The following is a 15,597-nucleotide window of genomic DNA, read 5'->3' as shown; positions in this document are numbered from 1 at the left end:
CACAGCCTTGAGCATTCTAAGCAAGTCTCTGCCATTGAGCTAGTGCCACAGCCCTTTTTGTAAAATTTCATTTTGTGACAGGTTCTTAGCAAGTTGTTCAGGCTGGTCCTCACTTGTCATCCTCCCACTTTAGCCTCTGAGGTCGTTTAGGGATAAATACATTTTCTTAAATAATTGAAGGATATTTTGTATATGTAAAGTAGATCTGCATCCATTTAAAAAAAAAAAACCATTTTATAGGACTGGAGAAATAGCTCAGCGATTAGGAACACTTGCTACTCTTACAGAGGTTCCTGGTTCTGTTCTCAACACCCATATCTAGTGGATCAAAACTCCATGTAGCCCCAGTTCCAGGTGTTTTGACACTCTTTTCTGGCCTTAAGGACATCTGCATTCGTGTGGTGCACCTAAACTCATATACATATAAAAAAAACTTTAAAAATGCGTTTTTAATGGTTGTATTAATAATCTTTCAAAAACCATACAACATAGTTTAAACGTTTTCCTAATGATACAAATTTAAGTTAGCTGAGATGGATTTTTGACTTTTGAACTTACTTATTATTTAGAAGAAATCTCTAGGTTCTCTGAAAGTCATTTTTTTCTCCATAATATTTATGTACATTAAGGTACCTTTCTTCATAAAAGAGAATTTTGCTTACTATCTTAGCCACGTGATTATTTTCCCAGTCCTTCTATAGATATACAGTGAATGTCAGTGCTTTATACTAGAGTTCCTATTTGCTAACAAGTTAGTACTACATTTTTGTTTTTAGCATTAGCATTTTGCTAATGCTTGGCATGGTTCTCATTTTTTTTTCTGTTAAGATAGAAAACTAATAACATTTAAATTTTCTCTTAAAATATCAATATTTGGACAGAAACCAAATATTTCTGTTGGTGGTCCATTTGTTGCAATTTTTATTTATACTTTAGGGAGAAACTGTCAATAGTGAACTTAGTATTTTCTAGTTAGATAACCCATAGAAATTCTAGTAAGTTGAAGTAGATTTTCTTTTTTTATGTTGTCTTCTGGAAGCTGGTATTCCTATTTGGTTTTGCACATTGTAGATAGCCACTTGGAGTTCTTAAGTCTTAAATCCTGGAGCTACTGTTGGGCTTAAGTACTTGTCACTTGTGTTTTTTTCTTTAATTTTAAAGTTGAGGCTAAAACTTTCACTGTTTTCTCCGTAGATCTTCAATTTTGCAAGCAGAGAGTAAAAAAGACCATGAAGAGGTAAAAAAAATTTTATAAAGTAAATTTTGTCTGTTTTTTTTGTTTTTTTTTTTTTTTTTTTTTGTTTTTTGTTTTTTTGAGACAGGATTTTTCTGTGTAACTTTGGCTGTCCTGGAACTCACTCTAGACCAGACTGGTATCAAACTCTGAGATCAGCCTGCGTCTGCCTCCCAAGTGCTGAGAATAAAATTAATCTCTTCAACATTTAAAGCTAGTTTTTGTTCTTCTGAAAATAGAACATTAATGTATTTACTATAGAAAATTTGGAAAAATCTTAGTTAATTAAAAATGACTTAAAGTCCTTTGTTCTCAAGCATCATTCTTAGTTTTCTAACAGTTTTATAGCTAGAGGAACTTTAGACACCATTTCTGCACTGTCTTAAAGTGCTATATTCAGCAATGAATATAATCTGGCAGGCTTAGTGTCATGAGTTGGCAGTTTCATTTATCCTCTGTTGTCACTAATCTTTGGGACATTACTTGCCGCAGTAAGAACATGGCGACAGCAGATATGGTACAAAAAGAAGCAACAAAGGCTTAGAACAGTGGGAAAATGAAAGACAGAAAAACAAAGATTTAGGAGTCTGTTCTTTCTCACAAGCCTTTTAGTTTTGACTCCAGCTATACTCCTAGTAAACTACATATGGAAGGAAAGGTACTATCAAGACTGATAATTTAAAAACTGTTTTCAGAAATATTCTTCATCTTATTTAGTATTATACTTTTATTGGTAAAAAAATGCAGTTGGAAATTCTATAGAGACCTATATGTATTAATTTCTCTTGGGAAAGAATAGTTTTGGTCTTTGAGGACACAGATATTTCTGCTCTGTGTGTGGTTTACCAGAGTATTTATTAGTTTTGTGAGGCCTGTCAGGCTCTAGAATCCTTGAAAATGAAGCAGAGGATGTGGAATAGGGTTTTTTTGTTTTTTTCTATTTGAAAGAAGGAAGATGTATAATGTACATTCACCAGGAAGAATTTGTGTTTTAATTTTTCACATAAATGTTATGGTAACTGAGTTCAGAATACCATGTTTGGTGGGAATTAAGGGAGGAAGGAATATAAAAAATATACTATTAAGTTATGATTTAACATGATTACTATTTATTTTGTATAAATAAATTTATTAAAATAATTCAATCTGAAGATCTTTTACATGCATATGTTTATAGCAGTTTTTGTTTTGTTTGTTTGTTTGTTTGCTCGGGATTGAATCTAAGGATTCACATACTTTGTTAAGTATGTGCTCTATCACTAAGTTACATCTCCACCCCTGAGATGAAGAATATGTGCTATTCTAATGAAAATTGTTTCAGTTTAATATTGGGTAGCCTTCCTGAGTAGAGAGGCTTTATTGAAAGAGACATTAGTAATCATATTTAATTTTTTCTTTTTCAGTGGATTTGTACAATAAACAACATATCTAAACAAATATACTTGAGTGAAAACCCAGAGGTAATATTTTTACTTTGTTATCCAGATCTATCAGAATGAAGTAATTTTGTAGGTTATATGGCTTTTATTAATTGACTCATTTCTCAAGTTCTGTAATCTCAAGTACAGAATCCATATGATTCTGTTTGGGTTGCTTCAGTGTACCATGGATTGTCTATCACAGAACTGTGTTATTTCAAAATGTACTGAAATCAGTTACTCAACTGGTATTGACAATTATCTTCATGTTGAGTGCCATGGAGTAGGTAAAAATGGAGAGAAACTCCGTGGCTTCCTCTAGGAGTTACTGTGGTAAGTTAAAAAGGAAGCTGTGTGACATTTTATGTACAACATGATTAGAAGCACATGGTTAAAACACACATGGTAATCACTTACAGGCTTACATTTTTGAAATGTTAGGATCAGTGAGGACTTTGTTTTAGAGAAAAATTTGTAGAGATGATGGAAACCTGAGCTAAGATTTGTTCAAGGAAAAAAGGAGACACTGTAAATCTTGTTCAAATATATTTTATGTTTTTGGTACATCTGTAATGAATCAAACTGAACTTTCAGTTTGCAAATTATTCTTTGAGTAGCAAGGGTTTCAAACCTGGTGCACCTCAGTGTGTTAACTTAGCCATAATAACAGTTCAGACAGGCAAGTAGAATCTAAGGGTACCAGTAGCTGAAAGAATGGAATGAGCCTCTGCTATGTAATAGTTGGGAAAAGACTTGGTCCTAGAAGGGAGCTGTCTAAACTCCTTTTTAGATGTTGGCTGGCTATGCAGTGAACCCAGGTGCTTCTTATGCTGGGTAGGGACTGATGATTTCATTTAAAAGTCTTAGTCACAAGCTTCTCTTCCCCCTCCCCCAACACCAGACAGGATTTCTTGGATCTGCCCGTCTTTACTCACCCTCCCAATCCAGAGCTACCATACCCAGATTAAGTTACTCTTGATGTTAATGGTGGATTTGATAGGAGGGTCGAGACTGGTTAGTAACTAACTGAGTAAAAGGTAAAGAAAAAATGATAAAGATGACTTCCAGGTTTTAAATTCAAAGACTTCTGTTTAGAAAAAAAGAGGAATTCTGTTTTTGTTAAAATGAGATGCCATCAAGTATATTCATAATTTTATCAATTATATAACTATATTCTAGAAGAGTTCTTTTATATTTAATGAATGTCCTACTTCTAATTTTTTATCCTTTATAAAATATTTTGAATGACTAGGCAGTATGCTAGGTGATAGCAGGACAAACCTTAATTCAAAGTAACTGGTAGTTAAAAATTAATAGAAAAAGTATATGTTCCGTTATGTATTTTAGTAGAAAGAAACTAGAATTAGTCTTGAATATAGGAAGTTTATAATGCTTGAAATTAATGTACCTTACTAGTAAGGTCAGAGAATGGAAATACCTCAGTAGCTTTAGTTTATATTTTAAACATAACTCAAGAGCTTTATGACAGTTTTAAGAGTTATTTCAAACTTTTAGTTTCTTACATTATTGATACTAATTTTATTTTGTATTTTTTTAAACAAACCAAACTAGGAAACTGCTGCACGAGTAAATCAGTCTGCTCTGGAAGCTGTCACTCCTTCTCCATCTTTCCAGCAGAGACATGAGAGCCTGCGCCCAGGAGGGTGAGTTAGTATGTGGGCTTATTTAAAGTGTTAGTGAGCACTTTGACATTTAACAGTGCTACTTAGACACGTACTAAGTCATCTCTGAATAACAGATGTGTATTTTCAAAATGACAGATTATGAATAAGGGTCTGTAGCATAGGCCAGAAGTTGATAGAGTGAGAATTTTATTTCTAAAACAGTCTCTCACAGGCCTGGAGCTCACTGATTTGGTAGGCTGATTGACCAGTGAGTTTCTTGCCTCTTCCTATCTCTGCACCCCAGTACTGTGCTTGCAGATGCATGCTGCCATGGCATCTCATTTTAAAATATGAGTATTAAAGATTAAAATCCAGGTTCTTGCTGGGTGGTGGTGCCACCCAACCTCTAATCCCAGCACTTGGGAGACAGAGGCAGGTGGATCTCTGAGTTTGAGGCCAGCTTGGTCTACAGAGTGAGTTCCAGGCCAGCCAGGGTACAGAGTAAAACCCTATGTCAAAAAAACAAACAAAAATCAGTTTCTCCTGCTTAGGCAGCACGCAGTTTACCAGCTGAGTCATTTTCCTAGTCCCAGTTTATGGAAACAAAGCTTATGGAAAGGAAGGAATCTTTTTTTTTTTTTTTCAAGACAGGGTTTCTCTGTGTAGCCCTGGCTGTCCTGGAGCTCAATCTGTGGACCAGGCTGGCCTCAAACTCACAGAGAGCCTCCTGTCTCTGCCTCCCAAGTGCTGGGATTAAAGGTGTGTGCCGCCATTCCTTCCGCTAGGAAGGAATCTTTTACTGAATAAATAGCTAGCTGATTTGGGATTAAATTTTTACTCTTTGAGTCAGGGTCTTGTGTTATGAGCCAGGTGGGCCCAGAACTGTAATCTGCTACCTCCCCTTCCTGGGATTACAGATAGGTGCTTCTGTGCCTGCCTTAGGGATACTTTTCATTAGAGTGCTGTATAATCTCATTGACTTAAAATACTGTTTTCTTTTCTTGTAGTCTGCTAAGCATTGAACTTGTGAAAGAAAAAAACTAAATTCAGTGCCTTCTTGTTTTCCTTTGTGGTTAGACAATCTCGGCCACCAACAGCTCGAACCAGCAGTTCAGGATCCTTGGGGTCAGAGTCTACAAATTTGGCTGCCCTCTCTCTAGATTCTCTTGTTGCTCCAGATACTCCAATACAGTTTGATATAATTTCTCCTGTGTTTGAAGATCAGCCTGGCCAGACAAAAGCCTTTGGCCAAGGAGTCAGGTGAGTATTGATGTCAGGAAGACAATGTAAGATTTACGATTTATATCATAATATAAGATATCATAGTATAAGATTTATGATTCCATGTGTGGTGCATTTCTGTATCAGCTATGTTGGTTTTTTGTGTAATTACCTAACAGCATTTTCATAGTTAGGGTAGAACCATACGTGTTTTTCTGTTGGTCTTCTGCATCTATTAAAGGTGTTAGGGTAATCAAATGTCAAAAAATTTAATTCTGAATTGCTTGTAAAGTCTATTACTTGGGCATTTGACCTGGTAATTGCAGAAGAAGTGATAGTCTATCTTTAGGTTGTGACATTATTTTTAAAATTCTGTCAGAATGAGGGGCCAGGATGTAGCTCAGCTGGGAGTGTGCATGCCTAGTGCATGGAGGCTGGATTCAATCTCTCGAAGCACAGAGAACTGGACATGGTTAGCTTGTGCCTGCACTTGTGGTACTTGGGAGTTGGGAGCAGGAGAATCAGAAGCTCAAGGTTGTCTTGGCGATATATGTGTGTGTGTGTGTAGTGTGTGGTGTGTGTAGCAAATTCAGGTCCAGTTGGACTATATGAGACCCTGTCTCCATGATATTGGTGATGATGAAGAAGAATACTCTTGTCAAAGTACTTAATTTTGAAATTGTTTTTAGGGGTCCTGGCTAGAAAAATGGCTCAGAAATTGAGAGAGCTTACTGCTGTTTTAGTTTATGGCACCCACATGGCAGGTCACAATTACCTGTGACTCTGGTTCCAGGGAATCTAAAACCATCTTCTGGCCTCCACAGGTCCCTGAGTGCTTGTGGTGTACAACAACTCACGCACACAAACGCACATTCATACAAAGAAATGAAATTTTGGCAAATCATTTATTAAGGAGGTTGGGCACTTACTACATTAAATTTGGATATGACATCAATATAATCATGAAAATTTGAATAAATATACTAAGTATGCATAGCATTTGATATACTAAGCCAGGCTGATATGAAAGAGATCAGTACTGGGTTGGAGAGGTGGCTCGGCAGTTAAGAGCACTTGCTGTTCTTGCAGAGGACCCAGGTTCACTTCCCAGCACCCACATGGCAGCTTACAATCTTCTGTAACTCCAGCTCTAGGGGATCGGAGGCCCTTTTCTGGCCTCCACTGGCACTGGACACATAAGTAATACATATATATACATGTGGGCACAGGTCTGTGTACCTGAGAGAGAACAAATCTTTTTAAAGAAGGATCAGTATCTCACCCTTTTAGTGTCTGTCATGTACACGTGTGCAGATGCACGCATTTACGTGAATGTTTGTGGAGGCAGAGGACAGTTCAGAGTTGTTCCCCCGTGATAGTCCTCACTATTCATTCTTTTGATAAAGAAACTCCCCCCGGGCCTGGAGCTTGCCAAAGTTGGCTGGCTGTCCAGTGAGCTCCAGGCATCTAGCCATTTCTGCCTCTGTAGAGCTGAGATTGCAAGTGTGTGCAACCTTGCTTGGCCTTTTTTTGTGTGTATGCATATGTGTGGTGTATTTGAATAAACCCTGTTTATTCAAAACAGGGTTTTTCTGTATAGCCCTGGTTGTTCTGGAACTTGCTCTGTAGACCAGGCTGAGCTTGAACTCAGAGATCTGTCTGCCTCTACCTTCTGAGTGTGCCACCACAGCCCTGGTTTTTTTGTTTCTTCATTTGTTTTTTTTTTTTTTCTTTTTTTTTTTTTTCTTTTTCTTTTTCTTTTCTTTTCTAGAAAGTTTCTTTATATAGCCTTGGCCATCCTTGAACTTGCTTTGTAAACTGGACTGGCCTTTTAACTCAGAGCTCCACCTGCCTCTGCCTCAGTGGTGCTGTGAGGTACATCACCATGCCTGAATAGTTGGCTTTTTTTTTTTTAAAGATTTATTTATTTATCATTTATACAGCATTCTGCCTGTGCAGCAGAAGAGGGTACCATCTCACTATTGATGGCTGTGAGCCACCATGTGGTTGCTGGGAATTGAACTTAGGACCTTTGGGAAGAACAGCCAGTGTTCTTAACTTCTGAGCCATCTCTGCAGCCTGCTAGTTGGCTTTTTTTATATAGGTTTTGGGGGTTGAACTCAGATCTGACTGAGCATGTTCTTAGCCCCTGTCCTGTTTTCTTACTGCCATAAGTATTTTAGACTACTGCTTCTAAGAATCCCTTTGATTTGAACTTTTTCCTTCCTTCATTGTGATTGTGCCACAAGCTAAGAACGGGAAGTGGGGAAGTAGCTTTTATCTTTGGTTTAGTTTTCTCCTTGCATTGTTACTTATACCTTGAGAAGTAGAGTTCAGTTTTGTTTTACTTTGTTTGTGGTGCTGGAGCTCAAACCCAGGCTTCGGGTGTATTATAGCAAGCCCTCTTAGTACATATGTGTGTGTGTGTACACACGGACATAATGTCTATGCCTATATAGACGTGTACATATATATGTCTACATATGTGTAATACTTACATGTAGATACAGGAAATACAATTAACAACAACAAAAAAAAGAATTCATATTTTGAACCAGACAGTGTTCAGATCTTTATAGTTAACTTGCAATTTGTACTTAAAGAACGGAGACTTGGGATTTTTACAGCTATAGGGAATCTGTGGCATTTTCTCAACCCTCCAATATTGTCACCACATTAGTTTTCCTCCATCTTTTTTTTTTATTATTAGAAAAGGGTTTAATATGAGGAGTTTTGTTGTGTGTGGTTAAATTTATGCCTACTGAAAGTACAGCAATGAAGGGCTGCAGTAGACAAATCAGTTAATGCAGACAGACACGTTACATTTGGCTCATTATTCAGTATGAGACTGAAGTATTTTGTATTTTGTATAGTATTTAGTCTATCTTATTATTCACTAACAGAGTGGGATACTTTAGAACCTTTCTTTGTAAATATGTAAAGTTCTATGACTCAGTTTTTAGTTTTGGTCTTTTTATGTTCTTACTGTGACTGACCTTTTTGTTCATTTTTTTTTTTCCTTAAACTTCAGGCGTACAAATCCATTTGGAGAATCTGGAGGAAGCACAAAATCAGAAACTGAAGGTAGAACAGATTGCAGTTTTCATTCTAGAGTGACCCAGTAGTAACCTTTGAAGTGTGTTATTTGCATTTGTTCTGCTGCTATGCTCCGTTTTGATGATATTTTCACTTTAGAATTTTCTCAGTTCCACCCCTTAGTACTCTTAAGGCAACCAAAACCTAATACGACTTCAGAAGTTACTCATACAAGATTGTAGAATGTCATAGATGTATAGAATGTCATAGACTTTTGACCTCATAGGCAAGTTCTTAGTACATAAACTGTCCCTTAAGCTTTTTTGAAAAAATTTATTTGCATTTTCATACCTTCCACCTCCTGAGATCCTTGACTTCAGGAGCCCTGGGTAGTTGGCCAGTTTTCCAATATTGGTATACTTCCCCTGTTGTTGAGTGGGTTTTAAGTCTTAATTAGAGAGCTGCAACTGCCAGGGTGTGCACACCACCATTGTACCTTAGGGTTATTGTGCGGGCTAGTGGTCGTTGTGGCTCATAGGCATCATATCTGGGTAGGACTGTTGGTTGTTTCCCTCTTTTGGAAACTTGGATGGTGTCTTCTGGTACCATGAAAGCTGATTCTCAGGGAGGGAGGAGGCAATTCCAGCTCAGGGGTCTCTGGGCCAAGCATCTTAAAAGTTCATGGTGTCTTCAGCAATAGGGAACTTACTTTCTACCTCTCAGGGGCAACCAAGGGCACTGGAGTGTTGTGTTTTGGGAGTCTTTCAGACAGCTCTGACCAACAACTTGAAAGAGGCCTTCTCATGCCTGCTGTTGAGGTTTTGGTTAGATAGTCTTTGGCTCTTTGAGGGAATATTGTCAGCCCAAATGAAAAAAAATTATCTCATTTAAACTATATATGTATATTTATGCACAGACTTATGCGCATTATAGGCTTTTTGGTAGTTAGTTGAGTAATTCCTTATGGCTTTTTCAAACATACTGTTATTTTACCCTCCTTTTTCCTTCTGTGTATTTTCTTCCTTTGTGACTACAGACCCCATCTTTTCTTCCTATTTCATGATCAGACATCTATACTCTATTATAATCTTCTCTCTATTGCTTCTCCCCAGCCCCTGGCCTCAGCAATAATTCTTTTTGTTTTCCTGTTTCTGTAGTTACGTATGGATATATACTCTCATTTTAAGATTTGGAGCTAGGAATCTAAAATTAGAGAAAACACGTTATATTTTGTCTTTCTGGGTCTGGGTCATCTCACTCAATACAGTGAGCTTTAATTTCCTTGTCTTGGTTTATTGCTCCAGCTCGTGCTTTAAGCACAGTAGTGAAAGGAGTGGGGAACTGGACATCTCTATCTCGTCTTGCCTTTAGTGGGATTGTTTTAAGTTTTTTTCTACTTTGCATGATAATGGCTGTTTCATATATGGCTTTTATTATATTGAGCTGTGTTCCTTCTAGTCCTACTAGGACTTTTATCTTGAAGGCATGTCTGATTTTTGTCAGCGGCTTTTTCTGCATCTATTGAGATGATCATGTGATTTTTATCTTTAAGTCCATTTAGGTTTATTGCATTTGTTGACTTGTATATGTTGAACTATCCCTGCATTTCAGGGGTAAAGTCACGTTTGTCATAGTGCATAGTCTTTTTGGATTCTCTTAGTATTTAGTAAGTACTTTATTGAGAATTTTTGAATCTATGTTCATCAGAGATATTGGGCTGTGATTTTCTTGTTGCTGTTATTTGTTTTTACCTGGTTTAGATATTATATGGTACTGGCTTCCTAGAAGGAGTTTGGGAGTGTTTCTTCTGTTTTTGTTTTTTGAATAGTTTAAAAGGATTGGCTGTAGATCTTTGAAAGTCTGGTAGAATTCTGGCCCTGCTCTTACTTTGTCTGAAAACCTTTTTATTACTATTTTATTTTCTTCATTTATTACATATATGTTTAGGTTGCTGAGTTCTTGGTTTAATTTAGGTGGTTTGGCTGAATCTAGAAATTTGTTTCTTTTAGGTTTTCCAGTTTAATAGAAAAGAGGTTTTTAGAATATTCCTTTGCAATATTCTAAATTATGAATTTCTTTGGTGTTAAAATATTTCCTCATTCATTTTTGATTCTGTTTGTTTGGGTCCTCTCTTTCTTTTAGTTACTTGGGTTTTTGTGTCAGTCTTTATCTTCTCAAAGAACTAGTTCTTAGATCATTGATTCTGGGTTTTGTTTGTTTTGCTTCTCTTTTTCTATTTTATTGGTTTATACTCTGACTTATATTATTTCTTCACCAGGCTGGCCTCAAACTCAGAGATCCACCTGACTCTGCCTCCCAAGTGGTGGGGTTAAATGTGTGTACTACTACTGCCTGGCAATTATTGAGTTGTATCATTAATTATTTATCTGTGCTCTTTCTGATTTTTAATGTAGGTTTTTGGAGCCCTAAATTTCTTTCCAAGGACTACTTTCAATATGACTCAGAAGTTTTGTTTGATGTGTTTTCATTTTCATTTAGATCCAGGAAATTTTTTCTGTCTTGATTTTTTGTTTGACCCATTCATCATCCAGGAATGAGTCGTCTAGTCATCATGAGTTTGTGTACTTACAAACTAGGGCTTCACGGTCCTTGGTTGGAGTATCAGTGTCAGAATAGATCCATGTGCCCAGATATTTGGTTCTGTTCTGTTGCTCTCCTTGTGGAGCTCCTGTCCTCTCCAGGTTCCACTATCTCCCCCTTCATTCAAAGGATTTGCTTCACTCTGCCCAAAGTTTGGCTGAGTCTCAGCATCTGCTTTTATATTGATATTATCTGTTGAGTTCATTTGATGTATGATAGTGTCAGTTCTAATGTTTCTCTGTTAATTTTTTGTTTAGATGATCTGTCTATTGGAGAAAGTGGGGTATTAGAATCAGTACTTAATAACCTGTGTTTTTAAATCTATTAGTACTTTTTTTTTTTTTTTAAATGAAATTGGGTTCATTCACTAGCCTTTAGTGGATGTGTATTTAGGATTGCAATGTCTTCTTGGTTAAGAGTTCCTTTGGTTAGAATGAAGTGTCCTTCTTTATCTTTTATGATTAGTTTTAGTTTGAAGTCTGTTTGTCAGATAGGACAAACAGGATAGGACACCTGCCTGCTTCCTGCTCTCATTTGATTGGAGTACTTGTAGTGCATTCTTGTACTCTAACAGGATGCCTGCCTGTCTTTAAATCTGTGTTTCTCGTGAACAAAAGACAGATGCATTTTTTTTTTTTTTAGATTCAAGGTATGTTTATTTTTTACTCTTTTTTAAAAACACTTTTTAATGATTTGTGCATTGGTGTTTTGCCTGCATATGTTTGTCTGTGTGAGGGTGTCAGATTACCTAGAACTTTTATTACAGACAGTTGTGAACTGTCACGTGAGTGCTGGGAATTAAACCAGAGTCCTCTGAAAGAGCAGCCAGGACTCTTAACTGCTGAGCCATCTCTCCAGCTCCTATTTGTCACTCTTCAAGACTTATTTTTGACTCAGAAGTAGAAGCTCTGAGGTAGGACAGCCTACATCTCTGGCAATTTGTTTCTGGCACTTTTTTTGTTTCCATCATTCTCTTGGCCAAAAGTTTAGCATATCCTGCAGCCTGCTCCTTATGTTTTTGTTTGTTTGTTTTGTTTTGTTTTAGTATGTTGTTTCTTTACAACAGTATGTCGGTGTTTGTGTTACTGGACACAGGGAGTGACAAGAAGCTGAATCTTGGGTGCTTTGGTCCTGGGCTTCGTAGCTTCTTTTTTAAGGGCTTTCTGACAACATGTTGATGTACATCATTTTCTTTAGAAAGATTAAAAAGCTTTCTGATTCTGCTAGCTTTTTTAGGTCCCAACTGAGAAGGCACAGTAGTATCTGTCAGTCCAGGAACATCGTTCTCTCCCCCTTTTTTATAATAACCGAGATGAGAACACTCAGAGTGGCATCCACAGTGCATCCACAAATGGACTTGCGCTCCCTCTCTCCAGTTCTCCTTGGTCTATAACAAGGATGCTCTGTGCTCAGCTGCAGGCACACTCTACCATGGGTCACAGAATGCCTTGCTTCATGGGAAACCTTGTTTGTCATTCCCAGCACTGCTCTGGACCACTTAACCCTTCCACTCTTGACCCAGGACATCAGCAGCTACTTCTGTGGTCATGCGCTTCTCATAGAACATATGAAGCTTGCGCTAATTGTCCATGTCAATGAGTTTCTGACAGACAGTAGCAGGGAAGAAGATATTCAGCTTCATCCTGACACAGCTGACCACCTAGGACATGTTACCAAAAAAGAGAGGATTTTGTTTTTTGACCCATTCAGTCTGTGTTTCTTGTTTTCAGAATTGAGGCTGTTGATATTTAAGGTTATTAATGAAATGTGTGTGTTAATTTCAGTTATTGTGTTTTAGGTTCTTGGTGTTGTATTTTCAGTGGTATTTTGTATTTTTAATAATTATGGCTCTCTATTTCTACAGTCTCTTGGATATGCTCACTTCTCTTGGTCTCATGGTCTTTTAGGACTTGAATGTATTTCTAGTTTTCAGAGGTTCCATTGAGAAATCAAGCTATTATTTCAATGGACCTTTTTAAAAAAATATGTGGGGTGTGTTTGTGTCTTGCAGCTTTCAACACTTTCTTTGTTATGTATACTTAGTGTTTTAACTATGATATATGTGCTGGCTAGTCTTATGTCAACTTATGTCATACAAGCTAGAGCTGTCTGAAAGAAGGGAACTTTAATTGAGAGAAATGGCTTCATAATATTCAGCTGTAAGGCATTTTCTTAGTTATTGATGGAGGAGGGCCCAGCCCATTGTGAGTGGCTCCATCCCTGAGCTGGTGGTCCTGGGTTCTATAAGAAAATAGGCTGAGCAAGCCATGTGAGGCAAGCCAGTAAGCAGCACCCCTCTATGGCCTCTGTATCAGCTCCTTTCTCCAGGATCCTACCATTTGAGTTTCTGTCCTGACTTCCTTTCATGATAATCAGCAATGTAGAAGTGTAAACTGAATAAACTCTTTCCTCCCCCGAAGTGGGGTGGGAGGGAGGGAAAATGCAACTTTTTGCTCATGGTGTTTTGTTACAACAATAGAAACACTAAGACAATATATTATGGGGATTTTCTGTTTTGTCTATTTGGTATTCTGTACTTATTGTATTTGTGTAGGGATGTCTTTCCTTAGTCTGGGGAAGTTTTCTTCTATGATCTTGTGAAAGATCTGATCTATGCCATTGACATGGGATTCTTTTCTTTCATCTATGCCTATAATTAAAGGTTTAGTTTTCATGGGGCCTCACATTTCCTATATATTCATTTACTGTGTTTAAAAAAATTTATATATATATATATATATAATCTATCTATCTATCTATCTATCTATCTATCTATCTATCTATCTATCTATCTATCTATATTAGATTATTTGGTCTAGATCCTTTATCTTTTGTATTTTATTTGTAGGGCTTTCTTTTGAGTTTTCTGTTTGGCTTACTGGACATTTCAGGTCCATCCTCATTTCATTTGAGTCCTCTTCAACAATTCTGTTGCTATACTGAATTCTATTCTCAAGTCCTAGATTATCCTCATCATTTTCACCAACCTTATATTTTCTTGGGCATCGCTCAGATATTTGTTCTCAAGTTCTTTCTCCTTAGTTTTATTGAGCTGTTTCTTTGTGTCTTAAATTGTTTAAATTACTTGATGAAGTTTATTATTGTTGGTTTACATTCTGTGTCTTGGGGTTCACCTAGGCAAATCTCATTGGCAGACACTTCTATGGTACTGGTAGGTTTTGGAGAGGAAATACCAGCTTGAACTTTTCATATTGTTGGTATTCTTGAAATAAGATCTTGGCGTATGGACTTCTTAGTTTTATGTCTAGTATGGACAGCAAGTTGGGACACAAGAAAGGATGTACAGGGTTATCCCTAGAGGCGAGACATGGCTTAAGTGATAGGAAGGCAGATGGGCAGACTGGACTGGACTGGTGAAAAGGATATGTGTTCTGTTCCAAGCCTGGACTGTAGTAGTAGATGAGGTTGGATATCATATGGGAGGGGCTTACAGGTTGGGAATAAACAGGGTAGGTCTTGGGTAGAGGTTGGTTGAGGCTCAGGTATGGGGCCCAGATTAGGCCAGTGCACTTGACGTGGGACCCAGGTAGGTGGGGAGGGGGTGAAGGATGTGTGGAAGGGTATGTACAGTCTTTCAGTTCTATTTTTTTAAAGACATTATCAGATAACTAGGCTGCCTTCGAATATAATACATAGCCAAGGATGGCTTTGAACTCTAATCCTTTTGCCTCTCCTTTCCAAGTACAAGGATTGCAGGCATATGTCCCCATACCCAGCCAGTAGCTGGCTTTCTTGTTGATTTTATTGTGTGTTATGTGTGTGGTATATGTGTGTGTGTACATGTATGTGTGGTATGTATTCTCACATGCGCGTGTGCGTGCGTGCGTGTGTGTGTGTCTGTTTCTGTGTCCATATTGGGCATCTTCTTGTATCCTATTTTTTGAGACATGGCCCCTCACTGAACCTGGAGCTTGCTGGCCATCAGTTTCCTCTCTGTGTCTCTTCCTTATGCTGGGTTATAGGCACCCACTATCTCACCTACTCTTGCAGCCAGTCTTTATGTGGGTGTTGGGATCTGAACTCATGCCTCATACTTACGCAGCTTAACTCACAGCACACTGAACCCTGTCCCCTGCCCCAGCGACTGTTTTCCCCCCCCCTCCCTCCTTCCTTCCTTCCTTCCTTCCTTCCATTGTTGCAGAAAATAATGGGTATTGGGTGAACTTTGGCTACACCTACCCCATCTGCCCTGCCCAGCTTTAAGCCTTTTAATCAGCCAATCAGGAATAATTGGGGACATTACATTCTCATCACATGAGTACAGAAGATAGTTCAACATTAATAACAATACCCATGGCAGGGCAGTAACTAGATCTCTAGGCACTGAAATCAGCATTTGACTACATAGGACCAGACCAACCCCCAATCTATCTCCCTCCCTTCCTTCCTTCCTGCCTTCCTTCCTTCCTTCCTTCCTTCCTTCCTTCCTTCCTTCCTTCCT

General features: G+C 37.8%; 1 protein-coding gene across 1 annotated transcript in view; it reads left to right on the top strand.

Moving 5' to 3' along the window:
- The window catches only part of Appl1 (adaptor protein, phosphotyrosine interacting with PH domain and leucine zipper 1), a 44,181-nt gene that overhangs the window by 19,218 nt on the left and 9,366 nt on the right, over positions 1-15,597 (top strand). The window contains exons 12-16 of the mRNA XM_055612386.1: positions 1,195-1,237; positions 2,638-2,694; positions 4,225-4,316; positions 5,355-5,537; positions 8,530-8,582. Of these exons, the coding sequence (XP_055468361.1) occupies positions 1,195-1,237; positions 2,638-2,694; positions 4,225-4,316; positions 5,355-5,537; positions 8,530-8,582 (428 nt within the window). The remainder of the gene's footprint in view (positions 1-1,194; positions 1,238-2,637; positions 2,695-4,224; positions 4,317-5,354; positions 5,538-8,529; positions 8,583-15,597) is intronic.

This window comes from Psammomys obesus, unplaced genomic scaffold (assembly GCF_907164565.1).
Source record: "Psammomys obesus unplaced genomic scaffold, mPsaObe1.curated_primary_1811, whole genome shotgun sequence".
Classification (NCBI taxonomy): Eukaryota; Metazoa; Chordata; class Mammalia; order Rodentia; family Muridae; genus Psammomys; species Psammomys obesus.
Note: the sequence above shows the minus strand (reverse complement) of the source record. Positions and strands in the feature narration are given on the sequence as shown.